The following is a 15891-nucleotide window of genomic DNA, read 5'->3' on the forward strand; positions in this document are numbered from 1 at the left end:
AACCACATGTAGACAGAAAAACTGAACGTACTTTAAGAGCACACATATTTGTTGGCTAAGAATCACACTATCAGTGGTAGTTTTGCAAGTAATGTCTGTGGTATTGTACTGGCTATAAGAAAACTCACAGTAGGAAACCAGAAATTAGCTTTCTAAAGCGTATAGAATTGCTGACCTTGATAGCAGAAGCTACTTTACAAAAATGGAAAATTAGCAATGGCATCAACAGAAAAACTAGGTCCAGATGTGTGAACAACACGCACAAAATAAATTCATTCCATGCAAAAATCACGATCCCACCCCATCCTGATTTCAGCTTGCAAATGGTAAGCAAATATACACACTATGTCAGTGTCTTCTGAAAGGAGAATTTTACTTCCATAGGGAAACATTCTTGTTAAGTGCTACTGTGTCGAAAGAGAGCCATTGAGAAGTCCAAGAGGTCTTGGTAAAAGATTGAGTTTTCCCACAAGCAAAAATAATGCTACCATACCATGCAAAGGCGGTGTCTTACTATGGTGCTATCATTCTTAGGGAAGAGATGCACTGTTGATCTAAGCTATTTGCAACGGGTTCCCTTTGAGTTCTGGGTTTATTTATTTATTAAGCTAAATGTCAACCTATAGATAAAGAAATGATCTTGATAATCTGACATATGACTTAGAACACTTGGTGCTGGGCTCGTGGGGCCAGCACCTGCACCTTGGGAGAGTTTGTCAACTGGAAGGACACTAGGCAGAGTGCTGGGCTCTGAGAGAGAGAAGCAGGCAGGGTCCACTGGCTGAGAGGCTGTGTAAGAGGAGGAGGATACGCTCCTTGGTCTATGTTGTTTCCTTTGGAATCTGTGTTTGGGGAAGGTCCCTTTCCTGAGGTTGGAGGTTATGGTCAGGAAGGCTAGCTGGGGCCCTGGAGTTGCCCAATTACCTTGCTCTCTTCCTCTCTTGGAGGACAAAAGGAAATGCTAGATTCTGTTTGCTCTTCCTTCTGTGTTTAAAGGCAGTGAGGTGCGAAGGTGGCAGAGTCTTCTCTTTAGATCAAAGGAGAGTTCTCTTTCTGCCACTTTGGTGAGTGATCTTGTCTCCCGTCAACCTCGAGTCTAATCTTGCATTACCAATACTCTCAGAAAAGAAAGCTAGACAGAGGGGCATCTTTTATCACTTTTCTTTTTTACTCTACAGATAGGAGTCAGCCATTCTGCTCATTTTCTCCTCCCACTTGACTGTATTCACTCGACTTTTGTGACATTCCCAATATTTGGATTTCAAGTAAGGAGCAAGAGAATGACAATCTTTTCTAAGGTCCAGTGATGGGCAATCCGTTCCAGGGAGGTCTGGATGTTATTAAGAGTAAAATGAGGAAGGGGATGGGAGACAACTCTGACAGCGTTAAAGTCCAGGTAGCTTACTCTACCCTTGAACTTCTTTGAATGGGCAAAGAGTCAATGAATTCTACTCAATTAATTGCAAATTCTGAGAATCTTAAAGGATGACGGAAGGTGATAGGTCAAGGTTCGTTGGTACCTGTAGAAAAAAAAGACGTTTGCCTCACCTGGGCCTCTTGGTTCCTAAACCAAACCATCCCAAATCAGACAGTTATGGTCACATTCATCCACGTAATTCTTAAAGATTTCTGAGGCCACAAGGGCACGAAGGGGAAAGTTATTAAAAGACAGAAACAAGTGGAATCTTTATTAAATTCTGTGAAAGGTATAAATAAGTTATTGTTAATTGCACTTGGAGCCTCTACACGTTGATAATTAAAATTTCCAAAAAATTTAAAGAGTTAATTAGGCCCCAAATCCTGAGTCAGACTAACCCAAATAGGAAACTCAGTAACTACTGGTATTCAAGTATTGGTAAGGAGCAGTTCAAAATTTAACAATTAGGTATGTTACGCCTGAGAATATTTTTGAGAATTTCAGGTTTGATGGGAGGAAACTGACTTCACTATTTCACTACACCTTGTAACACAGTGGTGCAAAGTTTTCACTTATTTACCCTTGAAGTCCATGCCAACCTCATCAAATGCCCAATAAACAAGGCTTCCTCCCTGGCATCCAGCTGTGGCTACAGAAGATCCCTTCTGTCCTTTACAAGTCTTACATTTTACATCTAATATGACGCTGTGTGGCATACTTAAGGAATCATAGGTGAAATTACTTAACGACATGCACACTCAAGAGATCAAAGGGACATGTTTGAGTGACAAAGCAGTCTTTTTCTGTATCAGATTATTAAAAACAAAACAAACAAACAAAAAAAAACAAGACCCCAAACCGAAAATATAAAACCCCATGAAATATTCTTAGGAAGTTACTCTGATTTGGGCTGACATGGCTTATCTGAAGAGTGTATGCCAGGTAAATTCAGGGTGGCTTTTTTCTCAGGGTCTGGAAGCGTGAGAGTTTCTGGGGCAGACTTTTTCCGGGGCCGATCTTTGGGAACTGACAGAAATTCTGGTGCATCCGTGGAGAGAGGAGTGGACGGGGCACTGGAAGGGGCACTGCGGACTGAGGAAGGCAGCAGGGGAATGCCGGAGATAGAAATGGCAGGTGGGAAAACGCCAATTTTCTTGTTGGTGGCTTCCTGAGTGGCTCGTTCAAATTCTCGGACTTCATCCATTGTCATGTCTTAAAGGAAAAAAAACAGAAAGAAGGAAAAAATGAGCAGGTATTTAGAAGAGATGCAAAGGGATTCATCTCTCTGCCTGTTTTTAAAGGACCCATCAGAACTCTATGATAAAGGGATCTCTCCAGATTATAAACCCAAATTATCATCGAAATGCTAAGCCCTGAATTTTTTTCTTTTGACTGAGGCAGACCTCTGAAAAAAAAATTCCTTTATGAGTATCCATCCAAGATTTTCCAAAGCACTTTTCAGTGAGTACTTTAAGTATTCTGAAAAAAGAACTTATCAGGAGAGTACAGAAGCACACCGGAGCTGTGTGTGTCTGTGTGCTGTGCGTAGGGTATGGTATGCAGAGCTATTATTAGACCTGGCCATCTTTTCTATAAAGGGAAGATTATTAAAGCAATCAATGGCCCCAAAATGATACATACTGTTATCCACTTTAGATCGTGAAAATATAAGTTCACCTTTATAGGGTAAATAGGCAAATCATCAGAATTTTTCAACGTGCTATCCTCTTATCCAATGAATGTACTTTTTGCATTCTAGGGGTTACTTGTTTCCTGACTGTGTATCCACCCTGAGATTTTTCAGACGCTGTGTTTTAATTATTTCTTCTTAAAAAACAAGTAAGATACGACAACAACAACAACAAACTCTGCTAACTATCCCCAAACCAAAAAAACAAAACCATTTCTCAAGGAAACATAAAAAGAAAAAGAGCAGAGAACAAAAGGATAGTATAACATAATGGGTGAGAATTTTATTTAAAAGAAAAAAGAGCATTATTTGGCATTCAAGAAATAAATTCAGTGACACCTCATTTCACAGGCATTGTCAGATGGTGCAGACTTTCCAAATACCTGAAATGTTATCACGTGAGAAAGTAAAAAAAAAAAATTCCTTTAAATGTAAATCCTTCCCTAATGTAACTACAGTGAATAATGTATTATATACACTTACTACATTTTAGACATAATACACTGAAAGAATATCACTGTGTTACAATACAGTGATGCCTTCTTTCTTAGGGCCGGTTTGCTTTATATAGTTTAGTATCTCTTCTCTCATTCTTAGAAACTCTATTATTATTACTACTACTATTATGGTTATTATTAATTACTCTCAGTCTGGCTATCCCTGGTATCCTTTGCCAATTTTATTACTGGTAACAGGGAAAACAGGTAACTGGGCATATTAGAAAAAGCTCAGTGAAGGCCTAAAAGCTTGCAAAATGTGAAATCTGCTGCCCATGGATTTCTACATCTGTTTTAGCTTCCAGAGACCCATTTTTCATTTGTGGCCTCTCCCATGAACTTAGTAGGTGATACCACATTAGATGATACCACATAAACTAGTATGAAACATAGAGCCCCTTTGGAAATACTAACTATGGAGTTAATATAGTATTAATCATTAGGATATATATATATATGTGTATATATATATATATACACATATATATATATACATATACATATATATATATATATATATAGAGAGAGAGAGAGAGAGAGAGAGAGAGAGTCATATCATAACATATGAGCAAACCAGGAATATTGCACAAAAAACAAAATCCTTAAGAGGATTTCCTGGGAACAATTATTAAAATTTTCTGAAAGGAAAAAGTTCTTACAAAGGAAATAAAAAATTATGCCTGTGTTGACATAATATGAAATTCAGAATATAGCAAGAACTGTACCTGTAAACTTACCACTTTAAAAAAATACTAAGACTATTAAACAAGCTCAGAAATAAGATTAAGTTCTTTAAAAGGAGGTATTTCAAAACAAAATTGAGAAGCAGCTGCATAGCACAGGGAGATCAGCTCGGTGCTTTGTGACCACCTAGAGGGGTGGGATAGGGAGGGTGGGAGGGAGATGCAAGAGGGAGGGGATATAGGAATATATGTATGCATATCACTGATTCACTTTGTTTTACAGCAGAAACTAACACAACAATGTAAAGCAATTATCCTCCAATAAAGATGTTTAAAAAAAAAAGTATAGGAAAAATAAAAAACAAAAACAAATTGAGACTCAGAAAAATTTCAGTGAATTTCAGCAAAATCTCAGCAGTATGTTTCTGCTATAATAAATGATATCATCTTTGAAAAATCAGGTTTTCTATACAAGTGGCTGAATATAGTGCTCTACTCCACATATCCAGCAGGGGGCAGAAATCATCCAAAGTACAGAATTTTGATTTTACACTCCCTTAGAAGTCTCTTAGAAGTTCTCTTCCTTGAAAGTATTGAACCTACTCAATTGAACAGGAGACCCTTATTTCCTTATTGCCCGTGGCCATGGATGTTCATTTTGCCTAATTTCAACCTAGCTTGTCTCTACTCAGGTCAATGATTTAAATTTACTGAGCTCCCATGCAGTTTTTATTCGTGATGGACAGCAGCCTCTTGATTTCAACTTTTTCATTATGATAGAGAAGAAAAATATAGAAAAATAAATGACCCCCAATTTGATGGAATTCAAAGAATAAGGGAAATGGTGGTAAGCATTTAAAGATAACCATGTTGGGACTTCCCTGGTGGTCCAGTGGTTAAGACTTCGCCTTCCAATGCAGGGGGTGAGGGTTCCATCCCTGGCCGGGGAACTAAGATCCCACATGCCTCCAGGCCAAAAAACCAAAACATAAAACAGAAGCAATATTGTAACAAATTCAATAAGGTGTAAGAACTTAGAATGAGGAAAGCACTGTTTAGTATCCTTTGGCTACCTGGCATCTTCCCCTTTCCTCTGGCTTTCTTTGTCTTGTGGTGCTTATATATAGTGAGTGGCTTTCAGAGAGCAGCTGAGAGGGAACAGGTGTCTAACATTCCTAAAGAAAAGGTAATTGAAAGTGATAGAAATTCAAGGACAGTTTCCTTAATGAGCACTTCTAACTTTAGAACAGGGAGAGAGGAAGGGGGAAGTCCTATAGGAACTGGTCGGTGCCTACAGAGGAACACCTCCTGATCCAAACAGCTTTCTGCAAATCCAATCACTGCATCCAAAATGGGGAGGAAGAGTTAGGGCCATTTCAACCTCAAGGGCAGTCACATGCATCCAATAGCAGTGCATATGTCTTACAGGGCACATTCCAAAGACATGCTCTCAAAAGTTCACTAGAAATTTCCAAAGTGCAACCAAAGGTCTTTGCACATCTAAAGCATTTACAACAATAGCCATCTGTCAATTTTCTATAACTACGCTGTCAATTTCTTAAATATCTAGCGTGTATTATTCTGGGGCTAACAGACATGTGGGCTCAAGCTGGCACCCAAAGAGATCACAGCTCTGGCCAAAGATACATTTAAATGACTTGGCAATTACATTTTTCTTTGTTATCTGTCACTCCTTTTCATTAGCACGAATGTTTGAGATAGAACTATATTTAAGATGCTGGCATACACCGTACGGTCAGCTCTCAATCACCAATGTGCCATTAAATAACCTCAGGTTCTCTGATGCTTAAGTTCCGGGCTAGACCTAGCTCACCACACCTTCACTGCTCAGCCAGTATGTATGCATAGACGGCAGCCCCATCTGGACATGAACCTAAGTAAAAAGGAAGTGATTGGGTAAGACAGCCATAAAGAGCCCTAGAAAGCATTTCAAAGCAAATGTAAAGAAACCTAAAATACTAGATGAGCCAGAATGAATGACTTAAATGAATGACTGAGTGTTAACTATGTCTTTAAAAGTTACTGGCATTGATGGTCTAGCTTTCTTATGACGTCCGTTTTTACCCCTCTGTTCTTTTGTGGTGCAGGCCACACAATGTTTCCACTCTACATGCTCTTGGTTTTATGACCAAAATAACCCACGAGTCAAGCGGCTTTAAAGAATGGAAATGTCTGGAAGCAAGAGGTAACACTGTCCAATTAAGACCCAGCTCAGGTTCTTCACCAACAGCCTCTGGGCGACGACGCTTTTTTGTGGAAGTTTGAGAATTGATGCATTTGAAGTCTTTTCAAAGATCAGTTTATGTGTACGTTTGGTAAAGGGTGGGCAACATGTTTTAAAAATTCTACATACACTTGTTTGGGCCTGGCTCTCTATGTCATCCACAGTGGAGGAATGCTGATTGCAAACTTTTATGTTGGTTTGTTCATGCATGTTTTTCTCGTATTCCCGAACATCATCCATTGTCATATCTGAAAGAAGGTCAAGATGTTGGCAACTTCCGTTATTAAATGCAAACTTACAATGCGGGAGACTTCAGGGGAAGAAGGCAGCTTAGCAGAAGCCAAAGAGAGGAGTAAAAAGCAGGGAACTCACTAACTTTATGAAGAGTCAATCATAAAGTTAGCTAAACCAGCCAAAGGGGGAGTGAATACAAGGAAGTTTAGTCAAAATAGTCTTAGAACTGAGAAGAGTGGAAATTATTTAGGGGTGATTCTTGTAAAGTGAGCTAGGTGGGTAGAAAGTATTAGCTCGTGGATAGGACTGTAGCCTGAGATCTCCTAAAAGCATGGTTAGAAGATCCCTTTAAGGCACAGGGTCAGGTTTGTGTGGTCTAATACTTACCTTCCATATACCTTTCAAAATAGATTTGGAGATTCTTTACAACAATGCATTCAACAACAGAAAAGACACTTTCATTGCTATTGTAAGAGACATGACATAGAGGGCAGAGAAATGATGTTCACTGCTACCAGTGAGATTTGGTGCAATGCTCACACAGAGAGGTATTTTTGCACAGAATACATGGTGTCAGAGAGTACAGGTCTACACTGAACTTCAAGTCTAGCATAACAGCACAAAGACGGCTGGCACTACTGCCACCCACACTGATCTCTAAATAAAATGGCACATTACATTATGATGTTTGGCCTGAATCTTCACTTTTTCAGTATTTCAGAATGATGATTTCTTAATCCAGTGGTTCTCAACAGGGGACAATTTTGTGACATTTTTGGTTGTCACAACTGGGGTGGAGGTGCTACTGGCATGTAGTGGGTAGAGGCCGGGGATGCTGTGGCACATCCTACAGTGCACAGTCCTCCCCGCCTCCCCAGCAAAGAATGATTTGGTCCAAAATGTCAGTGGTGCCAAGGTTGAGAAGCCTTGTCTAAATCCAACTGATAAAAAACTTCAACAAAGAACCTGTTATCTTCAATAGGTGAAACACATAAAAATAACAATTAGTCTCACATTAAATACTTCTCTTGCTTTATCCTCCACACCCCACTCCACTCCTTCGTTATTTTACAACATTTTATTTGCAGTTTCCCCAGATGGGCATTCTTCTGTCACTCTCACGGCAGAATTTAACTTCATGACTCTTTACAATGAATGGTACATGCACAACAATTGGTTAATCAAGCTACCGCCTTGGTCACTAGTTAGCTTGGTGGGGATTTAGAGCGGGTATTTACAGCTGGAATTTTTCCTTAAGTCATTTCTGCATCATGTGGTCTGGTGTCTTTTTATATCAATCCATGTGTGTCATGTGAGAGTCTCTTCAGTTCTAAAGGGCAGACTTGCCAGAAGTTTATGAATTAATTCAGTGTAGTCTTGCGGCCAAGATGGAGGGCAGCTCTAAATCCACACCTGGGCTATTTTATTTAGCTGATGGTCCCCCTCCACACCCCGAAACCGTTAATCAAAAATGCTGTCCATAAGCAATGTAAGTATCAAGAAAGCTAAGCAACAGTCTGGCCAAGCAAAGAGCATGCTTTTCTTTTAGAAAATCAAGGTAACTGGAAAGCAGTAAAGAGATGCTGCTTTGTGATCGAACAAATGCGTCTTAGTTAACAATAATAACAGCCTTTCAATACAATCACTTTAATTTCAATGGCTGGTTATCAAAATTTCTTAAACACAAATACACCTGGAATGAATACTTAGGTCATTTTAAGTTAAAAGTTTAAAATTTAAAGAAATTTCTTTATACACATGTTCATTAGACACTTTATTTCCCCCCTCGCTGGCATGCCAGTAATTTTGAAAACAAAAACAAAGGCGGTTTCATTTCTTTGTTCTAGTGAATCTCAAAGGAAATCATTCTTTATCTTTAATTAGCTCAATGTTAAGAGAGGGGCTTAAACTGTGTGACTATGGGCTTTCAAAGATATCTCAATTTTTATGGATGTGAAGAAAGATTTAATAACAAAGATACTCATTATTATCTTGTTCATAATAGTGAAAAATTGAAAACAACTCAGGGGCCTGATGGTATTATGCAGCGGTTAAAAATGATGCAGAAGGATATTTAACACTATAGAGAAATGTCCTTGGTATATTGTTAAATAAAAAATTGGAGGTAAAAGAAATCATTTTTTGCCAGAAAAGCATTATATACATTTAAAAAAGACTTTTGAAAGGGTACACTTCAAAATGTTAACAGTGATTGTTTTGAGGAGTTGGAATTATAGGTAATTTTCATTTTCTCCTTTTTGTTTATCTATATTTTCTAACTTTTCTACATCAAATATGCATTACTTCTGTAAGAAAGAAAAAGAGAACATTATTTTAAAATCGATTATTTGGGGTCATTAGAAGATGGATACCATCAATTTGCAAATAGGTAAGAAGATACACTTTTCTAGAATTTTTGCCTACTCTAGAAACATGATCCCTTTTTTCTTAAAATGAAGAGTTAAGAAACAAAGTTGCAGAAAATTTCACCTAAAAGAAAAAAAAAATCTCTCAATTAGACCACATAAGAATGAACATTTCTAGGGAGTTCCCTTGTGGCCTAGTGGTTAGGATTCGGTGCTTTCACTGCCGTGGCCTGGGTTCAATCCCTGGTCAGGAAACTGAGATCCTGCAAGCCGAGCAGCATGGCCAAAAAAAAAACAAAAACAAAAACAAAAAAAACCGAAGAACATTTCTAGTAGTTCTCTAAAAGATGATGATAATTTGGTCCCAGCCAATGCTGAAGGAAAATATTGGGCTGGCCTAAAAGTTCATTTGGGTTTTTCCATAACATCTTATGGAAAAACCCAAATGAACTTTTAGGCCAACCCAATACTTTTGTCTAAATTCTGAACTATCCCCGCATACCATACACGCTTATGGAAATGATGTCAACATTTTCAATATTCCTCAATAATTTATGGAAAGCCTAATCAAGTGAAAATGTTCCTATTCAGGTTATCTGGTAGAATGCATTATGTCTTGCTTCAGCAAAGTATATTACCTCAAAACCTACACATGAATCAATGTTTTAGTAAATTCAATTACACACACACAATGACAGATTATACTTTTGGAGATGATTCATCCTCATTACTGATTGATTTTCAATGATCAGAGTGACTTCTCACAGTTTAGGTTCAGATCTCTTTGCTCCCAGCAAACAAATGCTTATGTGTATCAGAGAAACTCAAAAGAATCGTATGTCAATTATTTTGCAAATAAACTGATCAATAATCACCCCTTACTTTATAGATTTGAAAGGTCATAATTTACTTTTCTTAAGTAAAGTTTCTTAAATGAAGTGTTCTTAAATAACACTGGCCTAACTCCCTGATTTAAGAGACTATTGGAACTAGTACCAAATTTCTTCTGATAAGGAAGGCATATCCTAGTATCTTTGACACTTGGCTATCAGAGTGTGACTGATAATCTGGGGGTATAAATGCCCTCTTCATCGCAAGATTTTCTGTCTTTGCCCTCTTGCAAGACCATTTCTGTCCTTCTGTTTCTCGCCCTCCTTCAGGTGAGGAGAGTAAGCAGACCCCAGACTTCTGTCCCAGCATGTAGAGGTCACACTGAATTGGCCTGGGTAGAACCCTTTTCTCTACCACCAGCTCAGCTTTGTCAAAGAAGCTCTGGATTCAGGGGATTTGTTAATTGAGAAGCTTCTTCAATTTCTTAAACCATGAACTAAGCAAAATATACCTCTGCATGAGTCTTGGTCTGCTTCAACTATTTTCTGCTTTGTTATAAAATGAGGATTTCAGTTATTATTTACTTATTGAATCACTCAAGTAATGCATGAATTATTTCCATAGAAATAATTCAAGTAGTACTGGATTACATAGAGAAAACAGAGTAATTCCTTTTAACTTCCCTTATCAATCCTGTTCCTTCTGGAGACAACTGCCAGATTTTTTTCTATGAATTCACGTGTATGTTACTATTACACACAGTCTCATTTAATTTCACATTTATGGACTCATACTATAGTATACTATACGATACATATTATTCTGGCTGACTTCTTCCACTAATGGAAAAAACATATTTCCATACCAGTATGTAGAGAACTACCTTATTCTTTTTAACTGTTACACACAATATTTATAGTATGAGTCTATCATAGTTTACTTGACCATATTTCTGCTAAGGGACATTTACATGGAGACTAGATTTTAGCTCTTATAAACAACACTACACTGAACAGCTTTGTATTTATATTCACGAACATGTGTATTCCTCAAGAATAAATATCTAGAAGTGGAATTACTGGGTCACAGGTTATTCGTACTTATCACTATCATTTTTTTTACAGAAACCGTTAGTATGTTCTCCCACCTATCCAAAACTGGATTATTATCACTCTTTATAAAACTTTGGCTATCAGATGGGCAAATGTCATATCTTCTTGTTGTTCTCATTACGTTTCTTGTGATTAGTAGTGAGGTTATTGGTCATTTGCATTTCTTCTTCCATAGTTTACCTATTCATGTTCTTTACCTTTTTTTCTATTGAGTTGTTGGATTTTTGATTTATATACTGTAGATATTAGTCCTCTGTTGGCTACATATGTTGCAGATAGCTTCTGTTAGTCTTTCAACTTTGTTTCTGGTGGCAATTTTCTTTCAATCATTTTATTAAAGAAGGCAGGTTTATTTCACTGGAAGTGGAGGCAAGACTGTATATTTGAAAAGCCTTTAGGATAGAAGTCATTTGAACCTACAGAGAAACTGCAAATGACATGGAGCAAAATGTCTGCAAGCAGGGATTTTCCTTCATTGTACTGCACAGCTGCAGCAGCGACAATTTTAATAAAGCACCATATATCCTAATTCAGTGACCTGTCCAATGGCACATTATATTTTATTTCTTTCTACAAATGTTTTCTCTCCATTTCCAGGCTCCTCAGCCTACACAGAAGTAAATTTTTTTTTTTTTTTCTCTAAGTCAAAATGGAAGTCTTAAACAAGTGGTTGGTCAGAGGAAGCTCCAGCGATCATGAATTAGGTTTGATACACCTTTGACTCCAGCAGAATGGTGGCCATGCTTTGGGAAGTGCTTTTTTTTTTTTTTAAACTCTTTAAAATGGTTATAAATTCAATAGATGCTTGTTATAAACAGTTTACTTTTTTGTAGTGAAAGTAGCCAATCCTCAAGGCTTGGTGCATACCCTTTCCATGTAATTCAGACCACTAAGATCTAGAATTGTAATCTATAGTTGTGATTTTTTTCCCACAGTTCTTAATTTGGGGAGGTGGAGGAGGGCGCATCACAGATCCCTTTGAAAATGTGATGGAGAGCAATGGGTTCTCTCCCCAGAAAAATGAAGGTAAGCACACACACACAAAATGTTGCATAAGGGCCACAGCACTCAAGTTCATGTTGCAGGAAACCTGAGGCCGTTGGAAAATGCTGGCTTGGTGAACTCAGTCAGCTAATGCTGGTCCCTAAGCTGGCTTCTTTCTCCACCTTGAGCTTGCTTCTCTCGTTGTTAGGCTGCTCTGAGGACTCCAGAATGATTTCTACGTCACTTTCATGAGGGAGTTTCATCTATACTAGCCAGAGCTACCCCCTCTACTTTTTAAGAAGGGTCAGGATTCATGAGGTTCCACTCAATCACAACCTCCCTTGGGAAACCCTCTGTGTTCCTCTCTCAAAATACTGTCAGATTTGTGAAGCAAAACCATGCTTTGGTGAAGCTGGGCTGCCTATTTTTATCCACCTCCCCTTTCACCCCATCTTCTGAAATGTGCAGTTGTTTCTTCTGATTAGTGTTGCAGTCATGCAGGAGACACCCAAGGCTCATGGATAAAGACCAATCAAGCCTTTGAAAGACAAACTCAATTCCTCCAGCAGTGGAAATGGTTATACTTTACAATGTACAAGAGCAGAATAAAATCTGTTTTGGGAAATAGTTATGTGACAGTCAAATGCTGAAATTCAGAAAAGATACAAAATTAATCCTTGGGCAAGAAATGATCATCATCTACAGTGTCTTTTTTTTTTTTTTTTTTTTTACTCTTAATTAAGCACTGGAGGTGGTGAGTCTAATCAGGGAGAAGGAGATCATCCAGGGCTGCCAGTGGATAAGGGTGTCCAGTTTGGGCACTGCAGGAACACACAGCCCAGGAGGTCAATGGAGCTAAAATTCAGCCCTAAGCCGACAGCACCTGCTGAACCTGCCCAGAAGGGGCGCCTTTTTTCTAATGCTTACAAGGCATCAGAGTTTAGCAGTTGGCCCTGAAGACATCTACCATTCTCTAGTATAATTAAATTTGGATTGAATTAATTAAACTGTCCCTTCAATCTAATCTGATTTAAAGTCATTCTTAAAATTTTAGTGAGCATCGGATTCATCTGGAGGGCCTGTTAAAACACAAGATTGCTGGGCTGTACCCCTTGAGTATCTGATTCAGTAGGTTGGGGTGGGGTCTGAGAATCTGAACTTGTAACAAGTACCCCAAGGATGCTGATGTGGCAGGTCCACTTGCAGAATAAGTGCCATAAGCTATAGGAAAGGATTTCTTTACTTTGAACCTTTTCCATGTTTACTATGAGAGCCTCACGGAGCCTGTAGAGACCAAAGAAAAATAAGCAACTTCAGGTACCCAAAACTGAAGGCCTGTTCTGGTGGGCCATGACACAGCCATTTACCTGAAAGGCCCACAGTCTGCAGCATTACCTTGAATAAGGGGCTGTGGGCAGGGCTATTTTCATTTATTTGACTGAGTGTCTGCATCTGTGTAATGAAGGAGCTACTGTTCTCCTGGCAAGCAGCTCAGCTGGGGGCAATGATGCCAGTAATTTACATGAAATCGATGGGGTGGGTCTCAGACCCCTTGCTGAGTGAAAAGGCTGCTTGTTTTGGTTGAGGCTAGGATTGTATATATAGTGGGTGGATGCCTTCTCTGGGGAGTACAAGGTGCCCTGACCATCTATATCTGCTAAACCACACGCTTTTTTTCTGCACTCAGATACAGAAAGGGCTTTTTGTCAGTAGACTCCCTGAGTTAATTCCTGTCTCCACCTTACCCATCTTAAGTAGATGTTCTCATCTTAAAGGTCTTCCTTTGATGCATTATTCTAGCTTTGGGCCCCTGTAATAGTCTGAGTTTTGTTTTTTTTTTGGACTAAAAGTCTTTAAGTCTCTTCGTTGCTGCAGGCTCGGGTGAGATGGAAAAGAATCGGCCCCCATCCTCTGCACTCCAGCCGTTCCCTTACTAGACTCCCGTCCACATTTTCTTTTTCTATATCTTGCCTCTACTCAAATTCTCTTTTCTGATCAACAGGCTTGCAGTGTTTTGTCCTCTTAATCACGGCGTGGCTACCCTTTTTGATGCTGCCTTTTCCCAAAAGTCCTCTAAGGCATCCTGGCACTCAAGAGAAGTCTACTGAAGTGCCCTGTCTCTTGGTCTTCACTGTGGCAGAGTTTTGGCCCTTCAGGCCTCTGTTCACTTGCCAAACTTCTCACCAGTTTTGAGCCTCTTATTTGAATAACCTTTTGAAATTCCTTTAGTGTCGGTGGCAAGGATGCCAGGAGCGTGGAGGAGTGCAAGTTGGGGGAGACCAGCAGTTCTTAACCTTTGGGGTGTCTGTACTCCTCCTAAGAATCTGAGAAAAGTTCTCCAGAAAAAAACAACCAAAAAGATTTGTTTAATGATCTGAGGAAGTAATCACAGGAGACTCTCCCTCCCTCTGTCTCTCAATAGACAACCACAGATAGGTGTTCAGGAGGTGTGACAATGTGGCTGCCTGTGAGCAGCGTCCTGGGGGTATGTGATAAGAGAGAGCAAATGATTATCTTTCCAAAGAGTCTCTTCCAGAGGTCTGCATTTGAGCAAACCCAGGAAGATGCAAAGATGCATTTGCTTTTCAGAAGATGTGGATCTGGGAAAATTGTGCAAAAAAAAAAAAAAAAAGCACTCCCATAGCCTACAGAACCCTGTCTTTAAAATGTGGTCAGAAACAGCTAACAACATTAATAACAATCACTGTCTTTGCCCATTCAGTCCAATGTAACTTTTCACTTCAAATTTGATACCTTCTGCTAAGAGGAGGGAAGGGATTGGTGGAACAATGACAGAAAGGCACCAAAATGCAATCTAGGTTACACTGAGAACAAACTCAATGTGACTTAGGAAAAGGCCAAGGAGAAGGGCATTTCATTAGGCAATCAGATACGACCCAAGTCACCAACTGGGTGTGTTTGTTTCTTTTTATAGTCAAGGACACTAGCCTCCGATGACTGATTCTGGGAATGTCAAGGATTCACGTGGACAAAATGATAGCACTGGGGATATGGGAAGGGTCGTCCATCCATCATGGGATGAAACAAACCTTGTTTCTTTCCATTTACTGGAAATATACAGAACTTGTTTAATTCTTCCCAAAGCATTAAAAAAAAAAGCCAGAGCAATAGTCTCAGTTAGAAATAAGGGGGTACCAATGCCTTTGTCCTTGAATTTTTACAGAGTCCTTATGTTTTTGGTGAGGGAGTGTTTCCAGTAGTCTCTAAATCAAAGGACTGCTTTCACTTGATATGATGCTTCAGACAGCACTGATCTTGAAGTTTGGGATAAATTAGGATGGGTTTGAAGCGCATCCAACAGAGAATTATGGAGCCCTGCATTATCAAGTATGCAAGCATCAAACATACTGAGGTCCTATTTAGTCAATAACTAAGTGTTGTGGTTATTTTAGACCAAACTTCTATCATTACATTCTTCTTCATTATGTCCCATGGACAGTGCTGTTTCCAATACAGGAAGCAATAGCCCTGCCTTTGTTGTTGTCTTTCTAGGTAGCAGTTGAAGCCAGATGGACTGAAAGCCCAAGCCAACATGTTATGAAGTTGTTCTATGAGTGATTTTGGGGAAGTTGACTTACCATACCACTCATCAACCCATGCAAAAGCCTGTCTATGTCCAATCAGAAGAATATCTCGGACCACCTAAAAAAGCAAAAGAAGGATGTTTGACAGAATACCAGGTTTGATGAAAACTATCTGGAAAAGGGATGGTTCCCAATTCTTGGAATCCTGGCAATTACAAATTTCTCCATCCCTCTGTCCATATGTGATAACAATTAGGGGCTGACATACTTACTCTCAGCCCTTTCCA

The 15891-nt window shown here is 39.0% G+C and overlaps 1 protein-coding gene across 1 annotated transcript in view; it reads right to left on the reverse strand.

The window, feature by feature from the left end:
• Positions 1–352: 352 nt before the first annotated feature.
• Positions 353–15891, reverse strand: part of PITPNC1 (phosphatidylinositol transfer protein cytoplasmic 1) — a 133923-nt gene continuing 118384 nt past the window's right edge. Inside the window, exons 10-11 of the mRNA XM_061176946.1 lie at positions 15659–15722; positions 353–2629 (exon numbers count right to left, since the gene is read on the reverse strand). Of these exons, the coding sequence (XP_061032929.1) occupies positions 2313–2629; positions 15659–15722 (381 nt within the window). The 3' untranslated portion in view covers positions 353–2312. The remainder of the gene's footprint in view (positions 2630–15658; positions 15723–15891) is intronic.

This window comes from Eubalaena glacialis, chromosome 19 (assembly GCF_028564815.1).
Source record: "Eubalaena glacialis isolate mEubGla1 chromosome 19, mEubGla1.1.hap2.+ XY, whole genome shotgun sequence".
NCBI classification, from domain to species: domain Eukaryota; kingdom Metazoa; phylum Chordata; class Mammalia; order Artiodactyla; family Balaenidae; genus Eubalaena; species Eubalaena glacialis.